Consider the following 15,823-nt stretch of genomic DNA (forward strand, 5'->3'; position numbering starts at 1 on the left):
CACACACACACGCTCTATATAATATCACCTCACATCGTGAAGCACTTTACAGTTTACAAAGCTCTTACGTGGGTATCATCTAGTTTAGTTTTCACGAATTTGTGTGGAAGTTAAAGAAGGAATTTTTATTGTTTTATGACTTAAATGTTATGGATTAGACAGCCAGGACAGAAAGCTACCCGCCTAAGGTCAGGGATTTGATCCCAGATCTTCTAACCCTAAATGTGACACACTTTCCATTACACGCCTGTGCCTTATCCATATGCATTTTTAGTATAATGCGTCGACATCCTCCCGGGATCCAGTTCAGTTTTCACCCTCTGTTTCTCATCAACTGATTTGATCATCCTTAGAAACCTTTATAAGCAAATATTCTCAGTCTTATTTTCAGAGAGGATTTGCATATGGAATGGCATATGAAATGCTGGGATGAGCCCTTTGATAGGGATTCAAGTCTTAACACATATTTAAAAAGAGTTTCATCAAATCTGGAACTTTTATACCACAGATTTCTAATGTTAGATCACCTGTGGCTATATTCGACCTCCTTGTCCACATGCATTGAGCAAACAGATATGAAAGATTATTTTATATTATCTGTATTCAGTTTCAAATAGTCATTGCTTAAGATTTTGATGGAAAGAAGAGAAAATTTTCCAGACTGTCAGTCAGAGAGAAAGTTGCTTCCAGTCTTGGGACATAAGGAGTTCTATTTCAAGAATTTGTTCCTCGTCCCTGGGAAATTTGTCAGCTGCATTGCTACGAAATACATGATGGTTGGTGTAGGTAACTAGGGAATATACAACTCAGTCTTTATCAACTGGAATAAGTTTCTGCAAGGAATAAGGAAATGAAGTGAGGGAATGAGGAAGGGGGGATCCCCAAAACTTGGAGTTGTTAAAGTGGCTTCGAACTGTCAAGAAGTTAAGAAATTGTTCTTGTAAAGGTTTTCAAGGTAGGGCATGAGAAAATTTAGTTTTAAATGCCCTGAACTCTAGGGAGTCAGGAGGTAAATAAAAATGAGAAAAAAGAACTAAAACACAACACAACAAACGCAGCATAATTGTAAATATAGAAGTATTGAAAATATAGCAGTGCTTTTTGTTTCATACCTCATTTTCTTTCTTTCTTTTTTTTTTTTGTACCTTATTTTCTTCACAAGCAAGACATAGATTGTTGCGAATTGTTGCACCAACCTCATTTCAAGTTTATTCCTGAGAGCGGGAACTCAGTATCCAAAGGTCTTCAAGCATGGCCAAGATAGAGCAGAGTAGTTCATGAAAGTCATCTTCAATTTTCAGAAAGTAAATGACACAGTAGAATAAAGTGTTTTTAATAGCAAAGCGTGTGAGTTAAAACGTTACCCAAATTCAGTGGTCAATTCCCAATGCCTTCTTACCTTAGCCACACTTCCCCTGAAGTGCTCTCTTCACATGGCTTCTAGGACCTTCCTTTCATGTCTTTCCCCACACTGGGGACTCCATCTCTGCCTTCATTGCTGGACCCTTCTTATCCTCCTGACCTCTCCACATTGGGCCACTTCAGTCCTTGATCTCTTTTCCATCTACCCACTCCTTGGCTGATATCGTCAAGTCAATGGCCAGAAATCCTGTCTGATGATGCCCCACAATCCTGCCTCCAGCTCTGACCTCTTTCCTGAATACCAGACTCACAAATTCAGCTGCCTGCATAGCATCTCTTTATGGACATTTAAAACCTAACTCCATTTGGACATTTCAGAATCTGCTCTGGACCTCTGGACCCCCACTTCCGGCCCCTGCTCCAGCCATTCTTCTCTTAGTAAGCAATAGCTCCATTCCGTAGGTCAAAACACTTTGGCATCATTCTAGAATCCTTTCTTTCTCCTACACACCACATTCACCGTGTTGGCAAATCCTATTGGCTTTACCATCTAAATAGATACAGAAGCCAAGCACATCTCACCACCTTCACTTCTACCTTCCGAGTTGAGGCCACCAGGCCTTCCTTCCCCCACTGCTGGCACCATCACAGGTCATTTTTGATACTTTTTTTTTTTTTTTAAAAAGCTTACTCCGAGGGGCGCCTGGGTGGCTCAGTCCCTAAGCGTCTGCCTTTGGCTCAGGGCATGATCCCAGGGTCCTGGGATCGAGCCCCGCATCGGGCTCCCTGCTCCACTGGGAGCCTGCTTCTTCATCTCCCACTCCCCCTGCTTGTGTTCCCTCTCTCGCTGGCTGTGTCTCTCTCTGTCAAATAAATAAATAAAATCTTTAAAAAAAAATTAAAAAAGCTTACTCTGACTGCTGTAAACTCTGCCATCTGACTCAAAGCACATTCCTAGGCCCTTAGCATCACCCACTAGCTGCACATGATATGGCCCTCATTGCTTCTACTCCTCTCCTGCTTCCTTACTTTCCCCCCAGCAAACCAGCCCTCCTCACTGTTTCCGGAACAACCCACACCACTCCTGACTCCTGGCCTTTGTACTGTTGTCTTTGAATCTTTTGCTTACAGATAATGGTGTGGCTCATTCCCTCCTTCTCTTCATTGATAACCACTGCTCAATTGTCAACTTATGAAAGAGGCTTTTCCCATATATCAGGTTTAAGAAAGTCACACCTTTCTCTGTCACTGTGTCCCCTCCTTTATTTTTCTTTGTAGTGATTATCACCAACTAACAAATTACCTGTATGTGTGTATGTGTGATTTGTTAAGTGATATGAAATCAATGAAATTATTTTCTAGCATATATCCAGACTTTTTTATACAACGACTAATGAGAAAGAAGGAAGGAGGAAGGGAAGAAAAGGAAAGAACGTCAGTTGTAAATGTGTCTGACACGTTGGTCCTAATGTCCTATTTTGGCTATTCTCCAGCCCTCCCTTTTCCGGGATTGACCAAATGATGACCTACAATCTGATTCTCAAAGGAATTGAAAAAATGGATTTTCCCAGAAAGATCACAAGACGACCTGAGGATTTGATTCGGAGGCTTTGCAGGTGAGAATGAAAATTAAAACCCCTAGTTCTTGGGGAAGTGTGAGGTCTTCTCATTTCTGTGTCCACACAATTTAAAATTAGGTATGCATTTACTTTTTGTACTTTTCCCTGTAGCTAAGTTATATATAAAGAAAATCATTTTTTTATTAGGAGTTTGCGTTTACTTCATGCTGCAGAACCAGAATACCTACGTAAGAGAGATCTGCAGCTGTCAGCCTATCTTTGGGACTCATCTTTATCTGTACGCGGGCAAAAAGAACATTAGTTTAATAACGGAGTAATTAAGTTACAACCTTGTTCTTTTGGGAGAAAATCAGTGGTGGTGATAAAGTGTTGCTACTTGCCCTCTGTCAGTCTTCATTTTAAAACACAGTACCTCTCTGGCCTTATTTTTAATTATACCACATTTCTATTTACCCTTAAAAGTATTATATCGGAGAACAAAAGACTTCTGGAATTTGTGTTTAAACTTTGTCACTGTTTTCTTTTTTTTGCACATTTGAACTTTTTTAAAAAGCATTAGCATTTAGTAAATTTAGAACGTGAAACCTAGTTGTGGGTTGCCAACAGAAATCTCTGCATGTTTCTAAGATTCCAGCTCAGATGGAAATGATTCTCTAAAGCTTTCCCTGTTTTTCTCAGCAAAGTTGGTAAGATAGCATCCTTATTCATAGCTCATTTGAAGCACTAGGGTGTGTGTGTGTGTGCGCGTGTGTATACATGCCCCCGGAGAGGGGCATGTGTTTTTCATTTTCCTATACTCAGCTGCTTGGTCTATGAATATTATTGAATAAATGAATGAATAAATACGTAAAGAAAAAAATGTTAAATTTTAATTTAAAATTCACTGAAGCATAATTATTATAAATTGCCTGTCAAAAAAATTTTATTTTAGGCAAAATCCAACAGAAAGACTTGGAAATCTGAAAAATGGAATCAATGACATTAAGAAACACAGGTATGGAGCTGTTACTCGGCCCAGAAAAAAATAGAAATTCATAGAAAAATGTAATCTTGAAGCTTTCGTTGTAGGTCACAAGGGCCCCTTTACAGATGTTCAATTTTTCCTTTTTGGTGTTTTATTTTTAATTTGTGTTTTACTAGCTGCAGTTACAATAATCAGTCTCAGGGTAATTTCTCTAATGCTGAAAATTCACATTAAGAATGGATGATTCTAAAACAAGTGACAAAATCACATCTTTAAGTTATAGCGACTTAGCTTTTTATACACTGCTATTTTTATTTTTTATTTTTATGTTTATTTTTAAAGTAGGTTCCGCACTGGATGCAGAGCTCCATGCAGGGCTTAAACTCACAAGCCCAAGACCAAGACCTGAGCTGAGATCAAGAGTCGGACACTTAACCAACTGAGCCACCCAGGAGCCCCTTATTATTTTTTAAAAATATCAACTTCGGGGCGCCTGGGTGGCTCATTCGTTAAGCACCTGCCTTCGGCTCAGGGGGCCTGATCCCGGTGTTCTGGGATCGAGGCCCACATCGGGCTCCCTGCTCCGCTGGGAGCCTGCTTCTTCCTCTCCCACTCTCCCTGCTTGTGTTCCCTCTCTCGCTGGCTGTCTCTCTCTCTCTGTCAAATACATAAATAAAATCTTTTAAAAAAATCAACTTGGATTCTATAGAGGATTTAAGCTTTAATTTTGACCTTTGATTTGTGATTAAAATACAATAAAGTCACTGTTGTCAATGTTAAAGAGAAATCAACTGTTAAATAGTATCCTATTTCAGTTTTAGTTAATAATATCTACTTATTTTAAATACAATTTTCCTTTGACTGGCTCTACAAATTTTGAAGCCTAGTGTTGTATTTTACGTTTGGGGTAAAGTACCTTGATTTCCACAAAACCTCAAACTATGTTTTAGCCTTATACAATAATCTAACACGCATCTTTGCAGTTCTGTGGATTTCTAAAGCTGGCCGTCAGAACCATTGATAATTTCCATGAATTATCCTCTTTGATTTGGTTTAATATGTGGAGTTCAAGCCTTGCAGATTTTTAAAACAATTGATGCTTCGCTGAATCCTGCAGTCCTCAAAATGTTTTAATTTTGCTCACGGTATACAAAAAATATCACCTACTGATAGTACAATTGATAATAGAAAAACTAAATTGGAGAATGTCGTCATTGAAAACGTGAACACACTGAAGTTTCTGTTCAGCAAAGAAAACACCTTTCAGTATTTCATTCCTATCTGGATATTTTTTACTGAAGAACTAGAGGCACAGAACACAGTGGGGAAATAAAGGGAGAGAAGTTTCTGAATAGAAACACTATTCATTTTGCTTAACAGTCGTGGTGCAGCTTAAAAAAAAAAAAAATCCCCAGGCTGCCAGCCCTGCTCTATCTATTCATGAACTTACTTGAAATAAAGCCATGTATTCAACATTGTACATTCCTATTGGGCTTTGCCTTAAGGGTGTGTTAGGAGGGAGGGAGGGCGATAAAGGCACCCATCCGTGCGTTTTATAGACGTCAAAATGCTCATAGGATTTTTATTGTTCTTTGTCATCTTTGGATTGCCTTCAGTGTAAAGCTCCTTTTATATCATAGATTCCCATTTATCTTTCTTTCTCCATGCTGTTATCACAATTTCTTTTCTCATTATAAAATGACACGTAAACACACTATTCATACTGAGCAAACAAGTGTCCTGTCGATGAAAGTCATTCCTCCGATGTATTTTCCTCCTTTTGCTCCGGTGGTGGTTGGGTTAACAGGCTCTGGTTTTATCTTTCCTTTCTTATTTACCTGAGGCTCATTTCAATGTAGCTGTCAAATTGTGATTGGGTGCGCATGCAAATTGAGCTAAAGGATTTTCTCACCTCAGCATGGTAATGAAGAATTTTGAATTTTCTTCCCTGTAGGGATTAATTTGCCCACTCTTCTTAACAGCCAGGATGTTCTTGGCCACGTAAGGGTAGATTCAGAGTGCAGTGCGTGGGGTAGACTTTAGTAATAAGATAGACCAAATTTATACAGTGCCTTTCAGTGAGCCCAGGGAGCTCAAAGACATTATTTCATCTGATTTTCCTACTACGTCTTAAGATACAAAGCTGAGGTGGGGGGGGGGGGGCAGGGACCTGAAAAACAGATCTCTTCCTGCCTTTAAGTAGGAGTGCTCTAAAACCTTCCATAAGTCTTCAAGTCTTACAGCTTCTCTACTCTATATACTCTTGGAATTAAAAAGAAAATCTTTCTGAAATGTGCCATCGGATTTTCCTACTGTTCTCTAAAGAAAAATGTGTGCTTTTTTCTCAGACGACCATTCATTTGAACTTCCTATTAAAAGACAATACAATTTAACATGGCAACCGTGTTATGTTTGTCCATTCTGAGTTAAATCATCTTAACTAAACAGAATCAGATGTCCTCCCTCCCCTATTCCTGAGCTAACATATAAACTAGGCACCGATCGTGTCTCCCAACACCTATCTGAAAAGAGGGATAATATGTTTGTAGGGTGCAATTAAATCTTTCCTGCTAGATAGAGGAATAATTTGTTTCAAGTGCCTTAATGTTACCTTTAATATTTCTAGCCGCTAAAATTACTTTCAAGAATAGCTTCTACCAGTCTTCTAAAAATGAAGAAACAATTTATGTGCCATTGATGCTAATATTTCTTTGGTGAATATTTTTTACACATGAATGCATCCTGGCACTTGCGTTACTTAAAATGTGGTTAGTGTCAAAAGGCCAAGTGTTAAGTGAATGGCCACTCATGTTAAGTAAATATTGCCATAAATCAAATTGTAACAAGTACTCAGTAAGAAATGTATAGGCTCTTTGATTCAATAGGGTAACAGTAATGATTTTTATTAATATTTATGGAGTAGCTTCTGGGTAGAGAGCACCGTAAAATATGTTAAAAGAAACTGTGGCAGTGTTTGGTGGCAAAAGAAAAGAATCCACATAACTGTGCATCTAGAAATCCCTAAAAAATGAGGCTTCAGTCTATGCAAAGAAGCTGATGGGTGGATCAAGGAGAGGACTCTGTGGTTTTGTAGCAAGGACAGGGGAAGCCTTACAGCCCAGGCTGCTGTCTGACTTTCACTCTTTGGTTAGTGTCTCAGCAGCTTATACTAAATTGGCACCTTGGGTTAAGAATGGCATCTGAAATGGAATGTACTAGAGCCTTCCCTCTGTTCATAGTACTTTTTCTCTTGCTAAGCTTAGACTTGGAATGGGAAATCCAGTAAAGGACTGAATGAAAACCCAACTCCAGGGGTGAGAAGAGATTAGAAAAGATGGAAGAGCATCATTTTTGGTGAGGCTGACAGACAGGAGTGTGACAGCCACCCAAATTTCCCGGCCCTCAGCCTCACACCTCTACCACTCTGCCTCATCGCAACCCCCTGTGGTCGTGCTCCACATACTAGCCGGAATTATCTTCTGGAAGTGTACTTAGATTCCATCGTTTCCTTACAACTTTCTAATGGCTTTCCTTTAAGCATAAAATCCTGATTCCGTACTGTATTCTACGAGGCCTGCATGGTCTGGCTTCTGGCCTGTTCTCAGTTCTCAGATACTTCTTTTTTTTTTCCTAGTTTCCTCTCCATTCACCACACTTCAGCTCGTTTCTATTACGCTCTTCCATTTAAAAGGGCCTGGGATAAAGGAGATGTGATATAGATAGATAGATGATAGATAGATAGATAGATAGATAGATAGATAGATAGATAGATGGATGATAGATAGATCTCACAAGTCTTCCATGGCTATCCCCTTGTCTTCATTCTAGCCACTCCCAACCCATCCCATCCCAGTCACCAGCCACCAGTTTATTCTACCTTATCTTCCTAGTACTTACTAGTATCTGAAATTTTGTTCACTTGTTTTTTTTTTTTTTTTTTTGTCACTTGCTACCAAAATAAAAATATCTTAAAAGCAGGATCTTTGTTCTTTTCGATGCCTGGGACCACACTGACTTTCTGTAAATTTTGTTGGCTAGTGGACTTGACGTCACTGTCCCAGTAGAAAAGATCAGTGGGTATAAGACAGTATTATTCCATGTTCCTTATAAGATCCTGAGAGACAGAATACATTGTTTATGTCCAAGAGAAGCAAGGCCTCCCCACTTCTGCTGTTGTATTTCCAGGCCACCAAGTTTGATGTGTGTCCTAAAGACCAGATCATTTCTGGTCTTCAATGATCTGGAAGCATTAATGATGCTTAGATTAACTAGATTAATTATGTGGAAGCAATAAATGAAAGAAACTTCATCTGGCTATCAGCTTAACCTCATTACAGATTATTGTAAGATACCTTTATATCTTGGAGCTTTTTGCATATGTATCACCAGGAACATCACCACCAAGGCAGTGTGATGTTCCGAGACGTGATAGTAAGAGGCTCCGTGCAAGTGTGTTTTCTTGCAGAGTCATTCAGTTATTCAACAGACATTTATGGGAGCCTGGTTTGATGACAAGTCCTGCTCCACGTGTGAGGGACACAGAAGGAAAGGAAACAGATGAAAATCCTTGCCCTCGTGGAGCTAGCATTCTAGTGGGGAAGACAGAGTCAACAGGATAACTAAGTAAAGTATATGGCAGACACATCTGAGAGGAGTAAGAGCTAAGGGGAGAACTAAAGCAGGAAGGAGGATAGGAAGGGAGGGGGAGGGGAGAGGGAGGTGAAATATTACTTTGGATGGTCAAAGAAGGTTTCACTAAGAAAATGATCTTTGAGAAAAGACCTGAAGGTGTTGGGGGAACAAACCCTGTGAAAATCTGGGGAAGGAACCATCTAGCTTTGAGGGCAAAGGTCTGAACATGGGAGCATCTAGCTTGTTGAAAGAATGGTGAGGGGGGGAGGGTGGAAGGAAAGTAGGACAGTGGTGAGCGGGGGGGGGGGGGGTTGGGGTTTGGGGGGGTGGTGGAAAAGGTGGTGTTCAAGGCCTTAGGGGTTATCGGAAAGGCTTTGCCTTTCATACTGAGCAAAATGGGAAGCACTGGGGGGGAGGGGGTTGAACAAAGGCCTGATGTGACCTGACTTCTGTTTTAAATGATCGCACTTGCTGCTTGGTTATTTCCCATGGACAAAAGCAGGAGGACCTATTAGGAGGTTATTATAATAATACAGGGGAGGAATAGTGGTGGCTTGGCCCATGCTGGCAGAGTGAAGGTGATCAGAGTTTTTCGGATTCTGATTCAGATATATTTTGGAGGTAACACTGACAAGATCTGCATGTGGACTGAGGTAGGGTGTGAGAGGAAAGATAACTCAAGGTCTTTGGTTTGAGCAACTGGAAGAGTCAAGGCCAGTTCCTTGGGGAACACTTGGAGCTCCAGCGTGGGCCAGATGCATTCTAGATGCAGGTTAGACACCCACTCGGGAGATGAGGAATGGCAGCTGTAGCTATTAGCCTAGGAAGCAATTGGGGCGTCTTGATTGGAAATAGAAATAGTAAGCAGCAGATATAAAAATGCTATCTAAAGCCACAAGACTGAATGAGATAACCCAGGAAGTGAGTAGTTGAAAAAAGAGCTCCAAGGACTGAGGCCCTGGAGCACACCAGCTTCCTATGGAAATGGCAGTGGGAAACAAAGGAGAGCTCCCAAGAAGGTAGGAGAATAGCACGTCCTGCAAGCCGAGTGAAAAAAGTATTTCAGAAAGTGTGAGTAATGAATGGTGGCAAATGCTCCTGGGGGAAGTAAGACAAAACTGAGACTTGAGGAGATTCACAGAAGTGGAGGGGGTGGATGCTGATTGTAGCGTGGCCAGGAGAAAATAGGTAAGTAGAGTGACTGGATAACTTCCAAGGAGTTTTCCTCCTGTGGGAGGAGAGAAACAAAGTGGAAGTTGAATGGGCGCTCAGGTCAAAGGAGGGTGTTTTGTGGTTGGAGGAAATGAAATGTCTCCATACTGATGGGAATGATCTAGCAGGTAGACATTGAAGATTCAAGTGAGAGGAGAATGGCAGGAGCATGCCTTTGAATAGAGGAGTCCACAGGATCAAGCACGCAGTGCAGGAGCTGAGCTGACCTTCCCTAGAAGCAAAGGCACTGAACTCATGGTGCATGAAAGACGGGAGCACACAGATGTGGACAGGCAGGCAGATAGACTGGAAGAAAATTGTAGCAGCTCAGTTTTTTCAGTGAAATAGGAAGTCAGGTCATCATTTGGTTGGGCGGGGGTTGCTGGACGTTTGAGGAGAGAGGACAAAGTATGAATTATGAGCCTAAGGGAATGTGACAGTGAGTGGGACAACAGGGAAATCTAGACCAATTTCTGGGCAGCCTGAACTACCCCCTGGAGGTTAGTGGGCATGGATTTAACGTGAGACCAGACAACCAGCGTGGTTATTCCCCCCCCCCCCATTTGCAGCTGCATTGTTGCGGGCAGGAAGAGGGCAACAAAATGGACTGACAGCTAACTTGACTTGCTGATAGTTTATCAGGCAAGTAATATTCTTTTGTTCTGTTTTTACTTCTCAGGTGGTTAAATGGTTTTAATTGGGAGGGACTGAAAGCCCGGAACCTTCCGTCACCTTTACAGAGAGAGGTATGGTATCCGCTATATTACTTTCTTGATTTTTTTCTAGTTTTTGTTTTCGTAAACAGAGTATGGGTGTGTTTTTGTGCACCACATTTTAGATTTTTAAAGTACTTTTTAAAAAAAATAAGTGAAAATGCCATAGCAATTGTTATTATAGGGACTAAATAGTATTTCTTATTTGATGGAGATCAGCTCAGCTCTCAGGAACCAATTACGTATAAACCAAAGTCCCCAGGTAGTCAGTGTTGGTCAGGCTAACAGAGGACTCTAGAAGCATAATATGAATCATACTGTGATTTAAAATTTTCTAGTTAGCCACAGGTAAAATGAAGCAGGCGAAATTAATTTTAATTATTATAATGTATCAAAAAATTGTCATTTTGCTATGCAGTCAACATAAAATATTAATGAGATGTCACATTCATTTTTCTGTACTGTTTTTGAAATCCCAAATGGATTTTACAGAAGTCTCAACTTGGACTAGCCACCTTTGGGGTGCTCAATCACCACCTGTTGCTGGTGGGACAGCACAGCTTGAGAGAAAACAGAACATCTGCTAACTTAGGGTAAGGGAGGGTGGGAGAGCAGAGAATGACTCAGGAATGGCCTCGTCAACACCCTCTAGATTCTATGCTATGTTCTCCTTGAAGGAATTTTCAAAGCATTTTTAGATTGACATCCTGATTTTTTCATCGTATGTTTATATTGTTATGGAGGACGTGATTTCTACTATGTTGTAAATATTGACATTTTAAAATAAAACATTACTCCCTTAAATATATGTAATGTAATCAGAATACCAGTGAGATTGGATGCCCATCAGCTGTTTAAAATCTACAGACAGCAAAATTACATAATTCCTTTTCCTCTCTGAATTTATATTTTTATATTTCCATCCCATTTTCCCTAAAAAGTTTCATCTTATGTAAAAATATTGTTATGCCTGCAAATATTTGATTATTCTTTAAATGGCTTTCAACTATAGTTTTCTAAATTTTAAAATTCCTGTGACAACACACATATTTATTTGGATTCAGTTGTAACTACATTTTTATAGCATGGAGTATCAAAGAATAGAAATAGGTTGCAAAATTTAAAAGCAAGTATTTAAGAAATATTTCTTGAAAAGAAATTATTTATGTACCGGGGGGAAATGTTACTTATTAAAAAAAAAATGGGATCAGGCCCCACATCAATTCTATTCCTTTTTAAAATTATACAGCGTTAAGTGCTGAAAGTTGTGTTCGCATAAATAAGTAACTGGAGTGGAGGGTTTTATACGAGCAATGTCGCTTTGAATGCCTTCTGAGTGATCTCCCCACTCTCCCAAAAAACACATTATGATTTATCATAAGTAGTATTTTTACTGATTTACCAGCTAAGAATTCAATCAGGTACTTTTAAAATTTGTTTGAAAGCAAAGAATTGAAAACCACCTGATTGGCAAAATAGTTTAATTCCAGAATTGTTTCACTCTTTCAACAGGGTCAATAATGTTTTGAACTAACCCTTTGTTTGGCATTCTGGAAATTTTATATGGGTCAATTAAGCATATAAAAGTTTTAAGGTGGTTGTGACAAATTTTGATGTTTTTCGAAGATTTTACTTATTTGTTTGAGAGAGAGAGCAAGCGCAAGGAGCAGGGGGAGGGAGAAGCAGTCTCCCCGCTGAGCAGGGAGCCCAACCTGGGGCTTAATCCCAGGACCCTGGGATCATGATCTGAGCTGAAGGCAGACGCTTAACTGACCGAGCCACCCAGATGTCCCAGATTTTGATTTTTTAAAAATATTTGCTTTTAAAATGTTTTTTTAATCTGAAAAAAAAAAAAAAAGATACCATTTCTGTCAGCTTTTCCTTTGGACATACCTCCTCAGGCCAGGTAGCCTCTGTTGAATGTAATGCAGTGACTGGATCCATTTGGTCTAAAGGGGAGATCTCAGAGGCTGAGAGTGTGACTCAAAAATGGTAATTGGTCATCTTGTCCTTACATGTAACTTACCAGTGGTTGCAGGATAAAAGCTGTGTTCAGATATAAAAAGCGTTACCCACATATAACAACATGCTTAGTCAACATTACCCTCACCTTTGGTCTAATTCTTCTCTGTTAGCTCAGTGGACCCACAGACCACAGCTACTTCGACAAGTATCCCCCGGAAAAGGGAGTGCCTCCAGATGAGCTGTCAGGCTGGGATAAAGACTTTTGACAGAAGAAAAGATGATTATTGCCTCTATATCCAGAAGAGGACGATAAGGACCAATAACCCAATAGTGATCATCTCTCTCTTTGGAGTATTAGAATGTCTTTGGGGAGACCATCAGGGAAGAGGAATCTCTGCCCGTGAGCTGGGTGGACAATGTGGATATGAAGGTGGTTCTGAGCTATAATGTCTCATTTAGATGCTCTGAATTATTCATGTATTCTATTCTTTGCTTTTCTCAAATGTTGGAGGCTATTCTCTTCCCCTCTCCACAGTCAGAACCATTTTCATTGAGGGGACATCATTTTCTCTGCAATCTATTGCTCCATCCCAATCATACTTGTCTCCTTTGAGTCCTAATAAGGTGTAAATTGTGTCCTGCCTTTGAGCAACTAAGTCATGCAAATGGAAGGAAGAACAAGGGTAAACTTTGGAAGACTTCCCCTACTCTCAACAATTCATGTAAGCATTACGGCATCTCAAAGCCGTGGTTTGTAGAAATCTTCGTAGTCGGTAGAAGCTCTTGATTTTCACCTGCATTCAACCTAGAAACATAGTAACATGCTCCTGACACTAGTCTGGGGAAAGACAAATTTAAATATTAGTCAGTGGTACCGCTTCCTAACGGAAGTGAGTTAATTCACCCAGCCAGTAATAATATTCCATTGGGGAACTTGGAAAAAATAAAGCAAAAAATATTTTTCGTTCTCCTGTGACCAGCTGTGATACCTCAGAGACTTTTCAAAAGCCTTGTTAAAGGTAGTTATAATGTGTGGTTAGGCGATGGGCCTTTGGAAAGGTTTTATCTTATATGCTAAATATTTTTGTAATCAAAGTAGAAGACACACAGGCACAAAATTGTGAAGGCTTCTCCTTCCCATTAAATATGGAGGAGAATGATTTCTAATAGGTAAGGCTGCTGACTCTTTAAAACTGAGATATTTTGGCTAGTTCTGTGTTTGTTGCCATTAATAAATCAAGAGTATAGATATCCACAGTTAATTTTTAATGAAAATCTCATCGGCTCACATTGATTCCTTGTAATCACTGTTGCATCAATAACTCTTTTTAAAGAGATTGAAGTCACAGATATGTTTATAATTTTAGATTTGTAAGGTAGGCAAGCTGCTGGGGAAGTGATGGGACTTAAGTAAAAGGGACATCCAGCATGTGCCCTCCTGTCTCCTCCTTGCAAACTTCCAGATGATGAATAGACTAGTTTCAGTGGCACTGGATACCAGCGCCGAAGAACTTTACTAGAGAATGTTGTCGAGCATCAACCACAATCCCATCGAATGGATGGGAAGCAGACTTTCTCTGTATATTTTTGATCTGGCAGAGTAAAAATAACATCTAAGTTCCTGCATTATTCAAGCTTCTGGTTATATTTTCACATGCTAATGTTCTATGGGAAAAGCAACCTCTACCCACTCTCCACCCATATTTTCAGCATTCAGAAAGAGTCAGCTACATGCTTCCTGAAGAGTCAAACAAGTTAAGTGAGGCCCAACCCAAGAGGGTGCATCCTTAACACATTGAATTTCCACATTTAGAGAATCCTTTTGCTGAACCAAAGAATTTTTGTTTCCTGGAGTAGTATTTTTAAAGATTATGTATTGTACATAGACGAACCATTTTTAATAGGATCAACATAACCTGCTTAATGAATTTCTAAGATTTTTAAAGATTTTTATTTGCATTTGGTTTGTAAGCATTGTATGTTTTTCCATGTATATATTTTTAAATTACCCACCTATAAATGTAGAAAATTTATGCATTGGATGGATATTAGAACTATACAGCTGTAATAGCAATGATATTCTCAACGGAGATCAATAGTTGTAATTCAAAAAAGGACTTACATATATACAAATAAAAACCAACTTAGAGTACTACGGTTTTATTTTGCCTGTGATTGGCCATATCGGTATGTCAGCTCCACATGTGATTTTACTTTGTTACCTTTAGAGTACTTTATAAAGACGAAGAAATGTCAGATTGAACCATCATATAATCCCAGTTCCACTCTTTCCTAGCTGGGTGACCTTGGTAAACTGAGTTCACTTCTTTGAGTAGAGTACTAGCTTTCTCATCTGCAGAAGAAGACATAGTAAAGCAGTTCCTACTTTAGAGGCCTGTTTTAGGGATTAAGAAAGACGCTTAAAGAGTCCTTTGCTAACATCTGTGAAATAATTAACGCTGCATTGGTGGGAACTACTGTCACTGTCTCTATTAGAATTAAAGGGGGCTTAATAACCACTTAGCCCTGAACCTATGTATCATTGGTATCTGTACGTACAGTTATTCCAATTAAACCCAGTATTTATCTTTCCTTTTAAATCATGAAGTGAAGACTTTAGTATGTAAGATGAAGAAGAGTTCATCCTCCCCAAAATGAAGTGCTTTATTAAGAGCTCACCTACTTTTCTAATTCTAATTTTTTATGAACTAAGGAGATATAATATATATGAATATATTCTTCAAAAATACAGAACATATCATATTCCTAATCCCCCAACGTACAAACCCATCATATTCCTAATCATCAAATCATTCCTGTTCTCTCTTTTCCAAGTGCAAAGTTAAGTTTTCATTCTTAAGCCTCTTCTCTGTGGGGCCAACTTTTCATAATTGTAGTTCCTTGATCTTTTCTCTAAATATGAAAATGTCTGGAGGGAGAGGAATGTAAAAAAAGTAAGAGATTTGGAGTTAAAGAGACCTTGCTTTGAATTCTAGCTCTGCCCAGATTTGTGTGAACGACAAACCACATCTTTATCCATCTGTAACTTGGACGTGTACACGTAAAGCTTTGGAGCATTGGGCCAGAGTATTATTCCTCGTAGGTCATTGACAATAATCATTTGGAAATAAATACATCCATATATTTCTTTTGGCATGATAATAAACCCTTATTCTTTATTGCTAGTCATTGTGCTAGGAGTATTTACATCCATTATCTCATTTACACAAGATTCTAAAATAATTATAAATGTACTCACTGTTGATTGCCCTCAAAGCTAAACATTGGCTTCAAATACACATTTCCTTCACAATTTTGCTGTTATGGTTTTTCATGGCTTGGTCCCAGTTCCTAGGACTATACAACAAATGACCCTGTGACTTAGTTGCTTAGAA

The 15,823-nt window shown here is 39.3% G+C and overlaps 1 protein-coding gene across 1 annotated transcript in view; it reads left to right on the forward strand.

Annotated features, from left to right (window-relative positions):
- The window catches only part of PRKG2 (protein kinase cGMP-dependent 2), a 99,893-nt gene extending 85,313 nt beyond the window's left edge, over positions 1–14,580 (forward strand). Inside the window, exons 16-19 of the mRNA XM_045790326.2 lie at positions 2,856–2,978; positions 3,874–3,936; positions 10,430–10,496; positions 12,599–14,580. Of these exons, the coding sequence (XP_045646282.1) occupies positions 2,856–2,978; positions 3,874–3,936; positions 10,430–10,496; positions 12,599–12,694 (349 nt within the window). The 3' untranslated portion in view covers positions 12,695–14,580. The remainder of the gene's footprint in view (positions 1–2,855; positions 2,979–3,873; positions 3,937–10,429; positions 10,497–12,598) is intronic.
- The last annotated feature ends 1,243 nt before the right edge of the window (positions 14,581–15,823 follow it).

The sequence above is a fragment of the Ursus americanus genome, chromosome 8, assembly GCF_024610735.1.
Source record: "Ursus americanus isolate L20-20 chromosome 8, mUrsAme1.1.p, whole genome shotgun sequence".
Classification (NCBI taxonomy): domain Eukaryota; kingdom Metazoa; phylum Chordata; class Mammalia; order Carnivora; family Ursidae; genus Ursus; species Ursus americanus.